The sequence below is a fragment of the Bufo gargarizans genome, chromosome 1 (genome assembly GCF_014858855.1).
Source record: "Bufo gargarizans isolate SCDJY-AF-19 chromosome 1, ASM1485885v1, whole genome shotgun sequence".
Classification (NCBI taxonomy): Eukaryota; Metazoa; Chordata; class Amphibia; order Anura; family Bufonidae; genus Bufo; species Bufo gargarizans.
In genome coordinates this window covers 352,414,603-352,432,183 of record NC_058080.1, presented here as the reverse complement: position 1 = coordinate 352,432,183, position 17,581 = coordinate 352,414,603, and the positions used below count along the sequence as shown (strand labels likewise).

The 17,581-nt window shown below is 44.2% G+C and overlaps 1 protein-coding gene across 2 annotated transcripts in view; it reads right to left on the bottom strand.

Annotated features, from left to right (window-relative positions):
* TPM4 (tropomyosin 4) overlaps positions 1–17,581 on the bottom strand; it is a 107,100-nt gene that overhangs the window by 74,732 nt on the left and 14,787 nt on the right. For both annotated transcript variants that reach the window (XM_044268803.1, XM_044268794.1), the window contains exon 2: positions 1,434–1,559. In XM_044268803.1, the coding sequence (XP_044124738.1) occupies positions 1,434–1,559 (126 nt within the window). The remainder of the gene's footprint in view (positions 1–1,433; positions 1,560–17,581) is intronic.

The window sequence follows — 17,581 nt, the reverse complement described above, 5'->3', positions numbered from 1 at the left end:
CATTCCACAAAATACGGAATGCACACGAACGTCATCTGTATTTTTTGCGGACCGCAAAATACATATGGTCGTGTGCAAGAGGCCTTTAAAAGAGTTGGTCCAGTTCTCCTGCCCTGGCTGAAGACTGCTGTAGCCAGTCACTGTCCTCAGTGTATACCTGCGTGCCACTGTACACGTCACCAATAGCAGGACCAGACTAGCGCCACAGAGAATGGTGCTGTTATTTTAAGGCTACATACACACGACCATATTCATTTTGTTATCCGCAAATCCCTATCTGCATTGCTCTCTACATTGTGCTGCTTCACAGCCCCTCCACTCTGCTGTAATGGTCTCCAGGATGGATCTTACATCTGTCACTCAGAGCAGCGTGAAGGGGCTGATAATAAAAGCTACCCTAAAGGTATAATTACCCACCTATCCCCTAGCTCTGTCAGCAGTTTTGCACGGTCATTACTGAAGACATATTCCCTTTAAACACTATTCACTTACATTGAGTACAAGTCCCATCAGTGCATCTGTAATATGGCACCCATCAACTTCTATAGGGCCCTTGATTTCAGACTAACGCTGGGTTCAGACCTGAGCGTTCGCGATGGAGCGCTCTGTATGCGCGATTGTACGGGTGTTTGCAATCGCGCATACAGAGACAAACGAACGCCCATTGTCGCGCGTTCCCGCTGAAGTCTATGTACGGGAACGCGCGACAAGACACCTCAAAGAAGCTCATGTACTTCTTGGGGCGTCGGGCGTTTTACAGCGCGATCGTACGCGTTGTAAAACGCTCAGGTGAGAACCATTCCCATAGGGAATCATTGGTTCTTGCCTGTTGAGCGTTTTACAGCGCGTAGCAACGCGCTGTAAAACGCTGAGGTCTGAACCCAGCGTAAAGCATAAACTGTTTTTTTTTTCTGTCTGAAATTGAAGACATCGTTGAAGTTATTTTGGATGCCATAATACAGATCTATTTTTCTAGTATTGGTTCTACAGGACAATATTTTTGTGTCTCCATGGGGGAATTTATCATTCTCCTCACTCCACTTTTCTGGCTTTTCTGTCATGTGCTTTTTTAAACACCACTTGCAACAAATTGTGTTGTAGGTGGCGTTTTTACGCCTCTCTCTCGCCACGTTTCCGAAAAGGGGACATGGTGAGGGATGGGTGGGGGCCAGTAGGTAGGCACACTTCTCTTCAGTTACTGCAGCTTTCTCTCTTAGGCTACTTTCACACTAGCGGCAGGATGGATCCGACAGGCTGTTCACCCTGTCGGATCCGTCCTGCCGCTAGTGTGAAAGTACCCTTAAATGAAGACAGCAATCTACGGCATCTCTGTGATGGGAGAGAACATACAAGAAATATCTCTTCTACAAGATGTTAGATGCATTTGTATCTGATGACCGCGGGAAATAAAATACTGCACTCAACAGACTTACATCAGTTGCTTTTTTCTCAGCTTGCTCCAGTTTCTCCTGAGCATCTTTCAGAGCTTCAGAGTACTTATCCAGTTCATCTTCTGTTCCTTTCAGCTTTTTCTGCAGTGCCACCAGTTCATCTTCCACCTAGCAACATTAAAAACAGTCTGGTTACGGTGTATTTGGCTTGTACTTCCCCCCCCACAGAAACGTATTTAGAATTAAAAGGCAGGAAGAATATACCCCATGACACTGTTGGGTCCAGTCACATCTCGATAGAGAGCATGAAGCAGAGACCAGTGCTGGAGGGGGATCGGCAAGGTGAGTATCACTGTTATGTTATAATGTTCTGCGCTTTTTTATAAATAATTATTCATGACTGGACAATCCCTTGAAAGGAGGATACATCAATTGTCATAGATATTGATTTTAATGTACTGTAAAAATGAGAGGCATATGAGTTTTGTGCGATTCTTTAGAGTTGATGTAGGCTGGGAAACATGCCCTATTTAAAAAAAAAGCCACCCACAACCTTTACTTAACAGGTAGTGTTGAGCGAACTTGTGTTTTAAGTTCGGCATATAAAGTTCGGGTTATCGATTCTTCGATAAACTGAACCTGAACTTTAGACGCCGAACTTAAAACACAAGTTCGCTCAACACTATTAACAGGTCTTTTACATGCTGCAAAACTTCTTGGGTTCAAATTAAGGTTGCACTGCGTATCAAAGTCTAAATACTTGTTTGATAATAAGATGCCCAGTTCAGTTTGATATCTGGATTACCCTTTTTTTTAACCACTTCACATCTGAGCCATTTGCCCCCTTCCTGACCAGGCCTAATTTTGCAAATCTGACATATCTCACTTTATGTGGTAATAGCTTTGGAACGCTTTTACTTATCCAAGCCATTCTGAGATTTTCTTCTCGTGACACATTATACTTCATGATAGTCATAAATCTGAGTCAATATATTTCACCTTTTATTTATGAAAAAATCCAAAATGTACCAAAAATTTAGAAAAATTCTCAATTTTCAAAATTTCTATTTCTCTGCTTTTAAAACTGAAAGTGATACCTACTAAAATATTTATTACTTGACATTCCCCATATATCTACTTTATGTTGGCATCATTTTGTAAATGTCATTTTATTTTTTTAGGACGTTAGAAGGCTTAGAATTTTAGAAGCAATTCTTAAAATTTTTATGAAAATTGCCAAAACCCACTTTGTGGGGCTTAGATAGTGGATACCCCCATAAATTACCCCATTGTAGAAACTAAACCCCTCAAGTTACTCAAAACTGATTTTACAAACTTTGTTAACCCTTTAGGTGTTCCCCCAGAATTAAAGGAAAATGGCAGATTTTCCATTTTTTTCTTTAACACATCAAGGGTTAACAGCCAAGCAAAACTTAATATTTATTACCCTGATCCTGCAGTTTACGGAAACACCCCACATGTGGTCCTAAACTGATGTAAGGGCACACGGCAGGGCGCAGAAGAAAAGGAACGGCATATGGTTTTTGGAAGGCAGATTTTGCTGGACTGGTTTTTAGATGCCATGTCCCATTAGAAGCCCCGCTGATGCACCCCTACAGTAGAAACTCCCAAAAAGTGACCGCATTTTGGAAACTAGGGGATAAGGTGCCAGTTTAATTAGTACTATTTTGGGGTACATATGATTTTTAATAGCACTATATTAAGTTTTTTGTAAGGCAAGGTAACCAAAAAATGGCTGTATTTGGTACTGTTCTTTTTACAACATTCATCTAACCGGTTACATCATGCACTATTTTTATAGAGCAGGTTGTTACGGACGCAATGATAGCAAATACTGGTATGTCTACTTTTTGTTTGTTTGTTTTAGTTTTACGTAATAAAACATGTTTGAAAAAAATTATGTTTATGTGTCTCCATTTTCTGAACGGCGTATTTATTTATTTTTTTCCTGCCGATCGCCTTGTGCAGGGGGGCTTGTTTTTTGCAGGAAGAGTTGACGTTTTTATTGGTACCATTTTTTGGTACATATGATTTTTTTGATAATTCATTATAAGGCCTCTTTCACACGACCGTATGGCTTTTTCTGTGTTTTGCAGTCCGTTTTTCACGGATCCGTTCCGTTTTTTGTTTCGGTTGTGTTTCCGTTTCTTTTCCGTTCCGTTTTTACATATGACATATACAGTAAATGGAGCCACGGAACGTGATTTGCGGGCAATAATAGGACATGTTTAGAGTTGAGCGGACACCTGGCTGTTCGGGTTTGACGGGTTGGGCCAAACTTTGGAAAAAGTTAGAGTTCGGGACCCGAACTTGCCCCCTAACCGGAATCCCATTGAAGTCAATGGGGACCCGAACTTTTGAGCACTAAATGGCTGTAAAAATGTCATGGAAAGGGCTAGAGGCCTGCAAATGGCATTTAAATGTGGTTAAGAGCATGGCAAGTGCTCTGCAAACAAATGTGGATAGGGAAATGACTTTAAATAACATAAAACATGTAAAAATAATAATCTTGATCTAGGAGGACTAGGTCCATATGGAGTAGGAGGTTGAGGAGGCGGTGGATGTGGCGGTGTAGGTGGAAGCGGCAGTGGAGGAGGAGGTAGCCTACACTGGTTTTTGGTTTTAAATTACATTTTTTTAATTGGGGTACACCCCAAAACATTAGGAAATATAACCTGTGATAACCCCCTGCAGTCGTGCTAAACACACGTTCAGACAATACACTGGCTGCAGGGCAGGCCAGCACCTTCAAGTGGTAAAGGACAAGCTCAGGCCATGTGCCCAATTTGGAGATCCAGAAGTTGCAGGGGCTGACCCCTGTCAGTCAGTTCATGTAGGCGTGTGCAAACTTACTGCCCCACCATGTCGCACATCCCCGTGATGTTCAAGATCCAATTTGATATCTGCTCTATCAACTTTCGATGTTCTTTTCTGCGCCTACCATGGTGATCGCGGGTGGCGGGGAATCGGGGAGGATACATTTTTTCAAATGTAAAATTATAGAGTTAAGTTATGGGAGAAATTATTAAAGCATAAAAGTGTGACCACTTTTAAAGTTTAAGCATTGAATGAAAGGATGTGGCGCGCATTAATTACTGAAGAATTTATAAAATGTTATTCCCTGTCACCTATGCAGAGCAGGGGTTTATTCACGTCTAAAATTGTATAATGTCAACCCAAGAATGTAACAGAAAAATTTGTGAAATTTATTAACCTGTCTACTTGGTAGAGCAGGGGTCTATGACAGAAAAAAATTGTTTATTGTCACCCGAAAATATTAAAGAAAAATTATTGAAATTTATTAAGCTGTCAACTAGGTAGAGGAGGGGTATATTACACCCAAAAATTTGTGAATTTCACCAAAAAATGTAACTGACAATTATTATTATTTTTTAACCTGTCTACTAGGTATAGCAGTGGTACATCACACCCAAAAATTGGTGAATTTCACCCAAAAATGTAAATGACAAAGTAGTGAAAGGACATAAAATAAAATATGTACAAATAAAATAAAAAAATTTGATTTATGAGGTGGAGTTCCATATGGAGTAGGAGTTTGAAGAGGCGGTGGACATAGTGGTGTAGGTGGAAGCGGCGGTGGAGGAGGACGAGGTAGCCAACACAGGTTTTTGGTTTTAATTTAATTTTTTTAAATTGGGGTACACTCTAAGTGTACTATCCAAAATACAAGAATGAGCAATTGCGCTGCAGTATAACAATGGCTGGTTAGTACCGGTATACATGTCTATTCTGCACAAGGTACGGACAAGTCCTGAGGGATCCATGACTGGTTTATTTTAATGGATGTAATCTTGTCCACATTGGCTGTGGACAGGTGGCTGCGCTTGTCTGTGGTGATGCCCCCTGCCGTGCTAAACACACGTTCAGATAATACACTGGCTGCAGGGCAAGCCAGCACCACCAAGATGTAAAGGGCAAGCTCAGGCCATGTGCCCAATTTGGAGACCCAGAAGTTGAAGGGGACAGACCCGGCATTCAGTACGTGTAGGCGTGTGCACACATACTGCTCCACCATGTTGGTGAAATGCTGCCTCCTGCTGAGACGTTCAATATCAGCTGGTGGTTGGTGGTGCTGGTTGTTGTGGCATGCTGACAAAGATTTTCCACATTTCGGCCATGCTAACCCTGCCTTCTGAGGTGCTGGCGGTGCCCCAGCTGCGTTGGCGACCTCTTCCTCTGCCTTCGCCTTGTGCTTCCACTGTGCCCCCGCTGTCAGGTGGGAATGCCACCAGCAGCGCATCTACCAGCGTGCGCTTGTACTCGCGCATCTTACGATCATGCTCCAGTGAGGGAATGAAGGACAGTACGTTGTCCTTGTAACAGGGATCCAGAACCGTGGCCACCCAGTAGTCAGCACAACTTAGAATGTGGGCAATTCGGCAGTCATTGCGGAGACACTGCAGCATGTAATCGCTCATGTGTGCCAGGCTGCCCAGAGGCAACGAAAAGCTGTCCTCTGTGGGTGGTGTATCGTCTGTGTCCTCTGTATCCCCCCAGCCACACACCAGTGATGGCCATGAGCCGGTCTGGGTGCCACCCTGCTGTGAACATGATTCCTCCTCCTCCTCCATCTCCTCATCCTCCACCGCGTCATCCTCCAGAACTGTGTCCTAGCTGGACAATTGTGTACCTGGCGTTTGTGAGTGCAGGAACCCACCCTCGGAGCCACTTGAATGACTGGCCGAAACCCTACGAAATGATCCCTCTTTCTCCTCCTCCTCCTGTGCCACATCCTCTTCCATCATCGCCAGGAGCGTATTTTTCATAGAGGCATAGAAGTGGGATAGTAACGCTGAGAACTGCGTTATAGGCACTGGCCATGTTGGTGGAGTACTCGAAACAGCGCAACAAGGAACACTGGTCTCGCATGGAAGCCCAGTCATTGGTATAGTAGTGGTGCTGTTCCGCCGAGCGACTCACCCGTCTATGCTGTAGCTGAAACTCCACTATCGCCTGCTGCTCCTCGCACAGTCTGGCCAGTATGTGCAAGGTGGAGTTCCACCTTGTGGGCACGTCTCATATGAGGCGGTGAGCGGGAAGGCCAAAGTTGCGCTGATAGGCGAGCATCAGAAGGGTGAGAACGCCGAATGCATGCACAGACGCCCCGCACTTTATGCAGCAGCTCTGACATATCTGGGTAATTTTTAAGGAATCTCTGCACCACCAAATTCAGCACATGCTCAAGGCAATGGATGTGCGTCAAACCGGCTAGTCCCAGGGCTGCTACGACATTTCGCCCATTATCGCACACCACCAGGCCGGGCTTGAGGCTGACTGGCACAAACCACTCATTAGTCTGTTGTTCAAGGCCCGTCTACAGTTCCTGCGCGGTGTGGGGTTTGTACCCCAAACAGATACGTTTTAAAACAGCCTGCTGACGTTTACCCCTGGATGTGCTGAAATTGGTGGTGAAGGTGTTACGCTGACCGGATGAGGAAGCGAAGTAGGAGGAGGAAGCAACAGGAGGCAAACTGAAGTGCTCTGCAATCCTCGGTGGTGGAAGGACATGTGCAAAACTGCTATCCGCCTCAGGCCCAGCCCCCACTGCATTTACCCAGTGTGCTGTTATGGATATATAACGTCCCTGACCGTGCTTACTGGTCCACGTATCCATAGTGAGATGAATCTTGACACAGATGGCGTTGCGCAGTGCACACCTGATTTTGTCCCCCACTTGGTTGTGCAAGGAAGGGATGGCTTGCCTGGAAAAGTAGTGGTGGCTGGGCACGACGTACTGTGGGACAGCCACCGCCATAAGGCCTTTAAAACTATTCGTCTCCACCAGACGGAATGACAGCATTTCAAAGGTCAGTAATTTTGAAATGCTGGCATTCAGGGCTAGTGATCGCAGTTGGGTAGGGCGGTACTTCCTCTCCAGCGTTTGGGAGATGGAGAGCTGAACGCTTCCGTGGGACATTGTGGAGATGCTTGGTGACCCAGGTGGTGGTGTTGCTGGAAGATCCTCTGTTAGCTGGGTGGCAGGTGGCACTGTCACTCCAGAGGTGGATGAAGAGGCCGAGACTGCAGCAGAAGAGGAAGCAGGATGAGCCAGAGACCTTTCTTGGTTTTTGAGGTGTCTACTCCACTGCAGCTCGTGCTTGGCACTTACGGTAAATGCCTGGTCATGCAAGTTGTGCTCAGGTTGAGAACGTTTATGCCTCGCTTCAGGCTCTGATTGCACAGCGTGCAAACGACTCGTGTCTTGTCGTCAGAACATTGTCTGAAGAACTGCCATGCCAGGGAACTCCTTGGAGCTGGCTTTGGTGTGCTCGGTCCCTTGCTGCGGTGGGCAGTAGGAGGCGTACTGTCTATAGGACGGCCGCTCTGCTTTTGCACCCTGCTCCCTCTTCTGCTGTGCTGGTGGCTCTGTGCAACCACCGCCTCTTCCTCCGAACTACATAGGTCATTCGCATGACTTTGATTCCATGTGGGGTCGAGGACCTCATCGTCCTCCACATCATCATCTTCCACCCAGTCTTCACCCCTGCCTTCCTTGTTGGTTTGCACACTTTTGAAAGCCCCAGCAGTTGGCACCTGTGTTTCGTCATCATCCGAGACGTGCTGCGATGGTCCTCCCATGTACTCATCTTGAAACATAAGTGGTTGGGCATCTGTGCACTCAATCTCTTCCACTTCTGGGGCAGGGCTAGGTGGATGGCCCTGGGAAACCCTGTTAACAGAGTCATCAAAAAGCAGAAGAAACTGCTACATGACTTGGGGCTCAAACTGCTTGGCCGATTTGCAAGGGGGTGAGGTGAAAGACTGATGGACAGGGTGCCAACTGTGAACTTTCAGCAGGAGACTGAGTGGGAGACAATGTAAAGGAACTGGATCCACTGTCAGCAACCCAATCTACTATCACCTGTTCTTGTTCAGGCCTCACCATTCGTAGAGCCGCATTAGGCCCGACCAAATACCGCTGCAGGTTCTGACGCCTACTCACACCTTAGGAAGGGTTTTCACTTGTACGTGTAGCTGGCACAGATCGACCATGTCCTCTCCCTGCAACGGGTGCTCCACCAGCAGCACCATGACCTGGGCCATGTCCCTTATTTGACGCTCTCCTCATGTTTCTCGAATTTAGGATCTTGCCCTAAATGGGTGTTTAATAAATAGTAGAATAGAACGACCGTATGTACAGGGTGTATCTCAACCAGACTAGGCCTCAATAAAATTAAATTTGTTTGCCCAAAATGGCTGTATTTCAAATACCTGAATAGAAGCCCTGTATTTAAAGAGTGTATCTCACACAGCCTGATCCACACTAGGACGCTATCAAAGAATTGTGCCCAAAATGTCTTTATTTCAAATAACTGAATAGAAAGACAGTATGTAAAGACGATATCTCACAATGATCTCTGCAGCAAAGGCTGCCAACAATTATTTTATTTTTTGCCCAAACGGGTGTTTGTTTAATAACTGAAATTGACAGCAGTATATAACCCTGGAATTTCACATGTGCTGATGCTGCAAGGCCAGAAAAATAGTGGAATCTGGCAAAAAAGTGTGTTTTTAAAAATCCAGAAAATGATGGCTGTATTTTTAGCTTAAATTGCACATTGATTAATCCAAATGTTCTATATTGCCCAAAAAGTTTTTTTGGGGTAACAGAATATGAAAGCTGTATATATTAAACTTGAATTTAACACTTGCATATCTGGAAAATAGTGTTTTTTGGCAAAAAAAGTGTGTTTTTAAAAACACAGAAAATGATGGCTGTATTTCTAGCTTAAATTGCACACTGACTAAGCCTGCACGTTGACAATTATTTAATATTTTTATTTTTTACAGATTATTTGTGCTGTTTTTAAAGCTTGGATTTCAATGTCCCAAAAGCTCAGATGCAGTGCTGGTGCACTGAGCTTGCATAAAATGGCCGCCGCCGCCCACCTAACTGACTTATAAAAGTTTTTTTTTTTCGGTCACTGGGCTCAGGGCAGGATAAAAAAATTGTGCCCTACACCCACACAACACAATGTATGTAGATTGCTGAGTTAGATTCGCATTTTGAGCAAAGATTCTCTCCCTGAAATCACCAGCAGCATCCTCTCCCAACACTAAGCACAGCAGAGTGACGTGTAGCGCTACATGACTCCAGCTTATATAGAGGCTGGGTCACATGGTACACTGGTCAATCACAGCCATGCCATGCCACTGGGGCTACATAGTAGCCCCAGTTACAGGGGAACTACACCCCCAGAGAGGCTTTACAGCAGAAAACAGGGCTGATGGAGGTCTGTGAAAGACCCGACAGGTCCTGCACTCTCCCAGCCCCGGCGGTCACATGACTCACATAGCGCTTCTTGCTCTGTATACACAGCGCTTGGTGAGCACTATGTACAAAGCAATCTAGAAGGCAAGGACACCTGTGAACTGTCCCTGCCTTCTCTTAGGGTTGCCTTGCTGTCACTGACAGCGGGCAACCCGCTCTGCAGCTGCACGATTAGCGTGCAGCTGCGATCTCTAAATGGACGTTCAGAAACATCCATTCAGAGATAGCGATCCACCTCCCGGATGTTTATAGTCAATGGGCGGACGAGAGGTGGTTAAACCCATTCCCGACCAGCTATGTACATGTACGGCGCTCACCGGGACTTTAACCACTTAAGGACCACAGGTTTATACCCCCCTAGTGACCAGGCCCTTTTTTACAAATCGGCACTCCACAACTTTAGCGGTTCATTGCTCGGTCATGCAACTTACCACCCAAATGAATTTTACCTCCTTTTCTTCTCACTAATAGAGCTTTCATTTGGTGGTATTTCATTGCCGCTGACATTTTTACTTTTTTTGTTATTAATCGAAATTTAACGATTTTTTTGCAAAAAAATGACATTTTTCACTTTCAGCTGTAAAATTTTGCAAAAAAAAACGACATCCATATATACATTTTTCGCCAAATTTATTGTTCTACATGTCTTTGATAAAAAAAAAATGTTTGGGCAAAAAAAAAAATGGTTTGGGTAAAAGTTATAGCATTTACAAACTATGGTACAAAAATGTGAATTTCCGCTTTTTGAAACAGCTCTGACTTTCTGAGCACCTGTCATGATTCCTGAGGTTCTACAATGCCCAAACAGTAGAAAACCCCCACAAATGACCCCATTTCGGAAAGTAGACACCCTAAGGTATTCGCTGATGGGCATAGTGAGTTCATAGAACTTTTTATTTTTTGTCACAAGTTAGCGGAAAATGATGATGATTTTTTTATTTTTATTTTTTCTTACAAAGTCTCATATTCCACTAACTTGCGACAAAAAATAAAAAATTCTAAAAACTTGCCATGCCCCTCACGGAATACCTTGGGGTGTCTTCTTTTCAAAATGGGGTCACTTGTGGGGTAGTTATACTGCCCTGGCAATTTAGGGGCCCAAATGTGTGAGAAGAACTTTGCAATCAAAATGTGTAAAAAATGACCGGTGAAATCCAAAAGGTGCACTTTGGAATATGTGCCCCTTTGCCCACCTTGGCAGCAAAAAAGTGTGACACATCTGGTATCGCCGTACTCAGGAGAAGTTGGGGAATGTGTTTTGGGGTGTCATTTTACATATACCCATGCTGGGTGAGAAAAATATCTTGGTCAAATGCCAACTTTGTATAAAAAAATGGGAAAAGTTGTCTTTTGCCAAGATATTTCTCTCACCCAGCATGGGTATATGTAAAATGACACCCCAAAACACATTCCCCAACTTCTCCTGAGTACGGCGATACCAGATGTGTCACACTTTTTTGCTGCCAAGGTGGGCAAAGGGGCACATATTCCAAAGTGCACCTTTCAGATTTTGCAGGCCATTTTTTACACATTTTGATTGCAAGGTACTTCTCACACATTTGGGCCCCTAAATTGCCAGGACAGTATAACTACGCCACAAGTGACCCCATTTTGGAAAGAAGACACCCCAAGGTATTCCGTGAGGGGCATGGCGAGTTCCTAGAATTTTTTATTTTTTGTCACAAGTTAGCGGAAAATGATGATTTTTCTTTTTTTCTCTTTTTTCCTTACAAAGTCTCAAATTCCACTAACTTGCGACAAAAAATAAAAAATTCTAGGAACTCGCCATGCCCCTCACGGAATACCTTGGGGTGTCTTCTTTCCAAAATGGGGTCACTTGTGGCGTAGTTATACTGCCCTGGCAATTTAGGGGCCCAAATGTGTGAGAAGTACTTTGCAATCAAAATCTGTAAAAAAATGACCGGTGAAATCCGAAAGGTGCACTTTGGAATATGTGCCCCTTTGCCCACCTTGGCATCAAAAAAGTGTCACACATCTGGTATCGCCGTACTCAGGAGAAGTTGGGGAATGTGTTTTGGGGTGTCATTTTACATATACCCATGCTGGGTGAGAGAAATATCTTGGCAAAAGACAACTTTTCCCATTTTTTTATACAAAGTTGGCATTTGACCAAGATATTTTTCTCACCCAGCATGGGTATATGTAAAATGACACCCCAAAACACATTCCCCAACTTCTCCTGAGTACGGCGATACCAGATGTGTTACACTTTTTTGCTGCCAAGGTGGGCAAAGGGGTACATATTCCAAAGTGCACCTTTCGGATTTTGCAGGGCATTTTTTACACATTTTGATTGCAAAGTTCTTCTCACACATTTGGGCCCCTAAATTGCCAGGGCAGTATAACTACGCCACAAGTGACCCCATTTTGGAAAGAAGACACCCCAAGGTATTCCGTGAGGGGCATGGCGAGTTCCTAGAATCTTTTATTTTTTGTCGCAAGTTAGTGGAATATGAGACTTTGTAAGGAAAAAAGAAAAAAAAAGAAAAATCATCATTTTCCGCTAACTTGTGACAAAAAATAAAAAATTCTAGGAACTCGCCGTGCCCCTCACGGAATACCTTGGGGTGTCTTCTTTCCAAAATGGGGTCACTTGTGGCGTAGTTATACTGCCCTGGCAATTTAGGTGCCCAAATGTGTAAGAAGTACCTTGCAATCAAAATGTGTAAAAAATGGCCTGCGAAATCCGAAAGGTGCACTTTGGAATATGTGCCCCTTTGCCCACCTTGGCTGCAAAAAAGTGTCACACATCTGGTATCGCCGTACTCAGGAGAAGTTGGGCAATGTGTTTTGGGGTGTCATTTTACATATACCCATGCTGGGTGATACTGCTACTTTTCCCATTTTTTTATACAAAGTTGGCATTTGACCAAGATATTTTTCTCACCCAGCATGGGTATATGTAAAATGACACCCCAAAACACATTCCCCAACTTCTCCTGAGTACGGCGATACCACATGTGTGACACTTTTTTGCAGCCTAGATGCGCAAAGGGGCCCAAATTCCTTTTAGGAGGGCATTTTTAGACATTTGGATCCCAGACTTCTTCTCACACTTTCGGGCCCCTAAAAAGCCAGGGCAGTATAAATACCCCACATGTGACCCCACTTTGGAAAGAAGAAACCCCAAGGTATTCAATGAGGGGCATGGCGAGTTCCTAGAATTTTTTTTTTTTTTGCATAAGTTAGCAGATATTGATTTTTTTTTTGTTTTTTTCTCACAAAGTCTCACTTTCCGCTAACTTAGGACAAAAATTTCAATCTTTCATGGACTCAATATGCCCCTCACGGAATACCTTGGGGTGTCTTCTTTCCGAAATGGGGTCACATGTGGGGTATTTATACTGCCCTGGCTTTTTAGGGGCCCTAAAGCGTGAGAAGAAGTCTGGAATATAAATGTCTAAAAATGTTTACGCATTTGGATTCCGTGAGGGGTATGGTGCGTCCATGTGAGATTTTATTTTTTGACACAAGTTAGTGGAATATGAGACTTAGTAAGAAAAAACAAAAACAAACAAAAAATTTCCGCTAACTTGTGCCAAAAAAAATGTCTGAATGGAGCCTTACCAGGGGGGGGGGGGGTGATCAATGACAGGGGGGTGATCAATGACAGGGGGGTGATCACCCATATAGACTCCCTGATCACCCCCCTGTCATTGATCACCCCCCCTGTAAGGCTCCATTCAGACATCCGCATGATTTTTTACGGATCCATGGATACATGTATCGGATCCACAGAACGCATGCGGACGTCTGAATGGAGCCTTACAGGGGGGTTATCAATGACAGGGGGTGATCAGGGTAATCAGGGTGATCACCCCCCTGTCACTGATCACCCCCCCTGTAAGGCTCCATTCAGACATCCGCATGATTTTTTACGGATCCATGGATACATGGATCGGATCCACAAAACGCATGCGGACGTCTGAATGGAGCCTTACAGGGGGGTTATCAATGACAGGGGGTGATCAGGGTAATCAGGGTGATCACCCCCCTGTCACTGATCACCCCCCCTGTAAGGCTCCATTCAGACATCCGCATGATTTTTTACGGATCCATGGATACATGTATCGGATCCACAAAACGCATGCGGACGTCTGAATGGAGCCTTACAGGGGGGTTATCAATGACAGGCGGTGATCAGGGTAATCAGGGTGATCACCCCCCTGTCACTGATCACCCCCCCTGTAAGGCTCCATTCAGACATCCGCATGATTTTTTACGGATCCATGGATACATGGATCGGATCCACAAAACGCATGCTGACGTCTGAATGGAGCCTTACAGGGGGGTTATCATTGACGGGGTGATCAGGGTAATCAGGGTGATCACCCCCCTGTCACTGATCACCCCCCCTGTAAGGCTCCATTCAGACATCCGCATGATTTTTTACGGATCCATGGATCGGATCCACAAAACGCATGCGGACGTCTGAATGGAGCCTTACAGGGGGGTTATCAATGACAGGGGGGTGATCAGGGAGTGTATATGGGTGATCACCCGCCTGTCATTGATCACCCCCTGTAAGGCTCCATTCAGACGTCCGCATGTGTTTTGCGGATCCGATCCATGTATCCATGGATCCGTAAAAATCATGCGGACGTCTGAATGGAGCCTTACAGGGGAGTGATCAATGACAGGGGGGTGATCAATGACAGGGGGTGATCAGGGAGTGTATATGGGTGATCACCCGCCTGTCATTGATCACCCCCCTGTAAGGCTCCATTCAGACGTCCGTATGCTTTTTGCGGATCCGATCCATGTATCCGTAAAAATCATACGGACGTCTGAACGTAGCCGGACAGGGGGGTGATCAATGACAGGGCGGTGATCAATGACAGGGGGGTGATCAGGGAGTTTATATGGGGTGATCATGGGTGATCAGGGGTTTATAAGGGGTTAATAAGTGACGGGGGGGGGGGTGTAGTGTAGTGTGGTGTTTGGTGCGACTGTACTGACCTACCTGAGTCCTCTGGTGGTCGATCCTAACAAAAGGGACCACCAGAGGACCAGGTAGGAGGTATATTAGACGCTGTTATGAAAACAGCGTCTAATATACCTGTTAGGGGTTAAAAAATTCGGATCTCCAGCCTGCCAGCGAACGATCGCCGCTGGCATGCTGGAGATCCACTCGCTTACCTTCCGTTCCTGTGAGCGCGCGCGCCTGTGTGCGCGCGTTCACAGGAAATCTCGCGTCTCGCGAGATGACGCCTATTGGCGTTAGTGTGACCTGGGAGAGCCGCCGCGATGACGCCTTTCGGCGTTAGCGTGGCGGCAAGCGGTTAAAGAAGGCTTTTAAACATCAGGCACCTGGGACTAATACTTTTAAGGGTACTTTCACACTTGCGGGCTTCCTGGAAGCCCCATGGAGAGCTCCGGTATGTCACCGGATCTCTACAAAAAAATGCCTTTTTCCTGCGCGATTTAGTGCAGGGCAAAGAAGAGCATCGGAGCATGAACTTCTCCTATGCTCAAGACAGGGGGGGCTGCCGGGGTGAAAATGGAGGTATGTCCGGGTTCAGCTCTGTTGAATCCCTTTACTTGGCGTAAAACACTAAACAAAAATGGATTTCATGGGAGGATACCGCAGAGGAAGCCACTGCCTTCCAAAAAAAAAAACATTGCTGCACGTTTACAGTTTGCACAAGAGCACCTGGATGTTCCACAGCAGTACTGGCAAAATATTCTGTGGACAGATGAAACCAAAGTTGAGTTGTTTTGAAGAAACACACAACACTGTGGGCCAGATTTATCAGTACTCTAACAGCTCACTCAACTTTCACATAAGTCAGTTTTAGCTAAGTCAGATTTATGATCGACCCTTTAGGACTATAATAAATGTGGTTTAACGGTAGCAGTTTATCCGTCAGTAAGCAGCTTTACAAAAGTCGCACATCTTAAAGTTGCATGTTCTATTAAAAAGTCTCATAAGATAAGCATGGTCCTCACTGGAGAGAAATTGCGCATTTTTTGCAACTTTTTAAATAGTCGCAATAGTAAATCTGTCTATAGAATAATTTACATAAGAAAACACGTCCACTTTCAGAAAACTGGCGAGCATAGTGCAGAGCAGAAAAAAAGTCACAAATTTATGCGCAGTTTTAGCGATTGCGCAAAAATTTGCTACTTTTTCACTCCATTATTCTAACTTGAGCGAATTATAAATCTGGCCCTATGTGTGGAGAAAAAGAGGCACAGCACACCAAAATCAAAACCTCATCCCAACTGTGAAGTATGGTGGTGGGGGCATCATGGTTTGGGGCTGCTTTGCTGTGTCAGGGCCTGGACGGATTGCTATCATCAAAGGAAAAATGAATTCCCAAGTTTATCAAGACATTTTACAGGAGAACTTAAGGCCATCTGTCCACCAGCTGAAGCTCAACAGAAGATGGGTGTTGCAACAGGACAACGACCCAAAGCATAGAAGTAAATCAACAACAGAATGGCTTAAACAGAAGAAAATACGCCTTCTGGAGAGGCCCAGTCAGAGTCCTGACCTCAACCCGATTGAGATGCTGTGGCATGACCTCAAGAAAGCGATTCACACCAGACATCCCAAGAATATTAGTGATCTGAAACAGTTCTGTAAAGAGGAATGGTCAAGAATTACTCCTCACCGTTGTGCATGTCTGATCTGCAACTACAGGAAACGTTTGGCTGAAGTTATTGCTGCCAAAGGAGGTTCAACCAGTTATTAAATCCAAGGGTTCACATACTTTTTCCACCTGCACTGTGAATGTTTACATGGTGTGTTTAATAAAAACATGGTAACATGTAATTCTTTGTGTGTTATTAGTTTAAGCAGACTGTGATTGTCTATTGTTGTGACTTAGATGAAGATCAGATGACATTTTATGACCAATTTGTGCAGAAATCCATATCATTGCAAAGGGTTCACATACTTTTTCTTGCAACTGTAGATGCAAACTAACATACATATGATGACAAAGATGTCTTAGGTTTGATCATCTTTAGGCTACATGCACACGACCGTATGTGTTTTTTGCCATCCGTTTATTTAATTTTTTTGCGGATCCATTGTAACAATGCCTGAAACAAACAAGAATAGGACCATGTTCTATTTTTTTTGCAGGGCTACGGAACTGACATACTGATGCGGACAACACACGGTGTGCTGTCCGCATTTAAACGGAACGGACACGGACACAAAATAGGTTTGTGTGCATGACTCCTTAATCTCTCTTTTGTAGACTAAATATATTGCTATTATAAAAATAGAATTTCTTCTTTAAAGAGAGCAACTGGTCGACCTTTTTCATTTCTGACCTAACACTAAACACTAATCCAGTTGATATTAAAATGAGAAATGATCTCACTTTATATTGTTTCTAAATCTCTTCCAGGCTCCACATAATACCATCCAAATTCTGCTCAGAGGTCAGTTAATTCCTGCTATTGTCCGTAGGAGTGCATGTGTCAGAAATTAGCTAGATGATTTAACTTGTTGGAGAATCTGGTATAGTGATACCCAGTCCTACAGCACAGCTGACATGATCCCTGGCTATTCTTATATAAGTACAGAGTATTTGTGCTAGAAGACTTCATGGGGAACATTACAACTCTGCATTGTACAGTGAATTTAAAATATAATTTAACTTACTATTGTAATGCATTTATGTTCTTATAAGCAATATTAGTACAGTTGCAAGAAATAGTAAGTGAACCCTTTAGAATTATATTGATTTCTACATTGATTTCTAATAAAATTGTCACTATTTATAGACAAACATGATGTGATTAAACTAATAACACAGACGCAGTCTTTTACTAAGCATAATGAGTAAGGAAGTGAGTAAGTGTCAAAGATGCAACTGCAGAATGTATAAAAGAACTA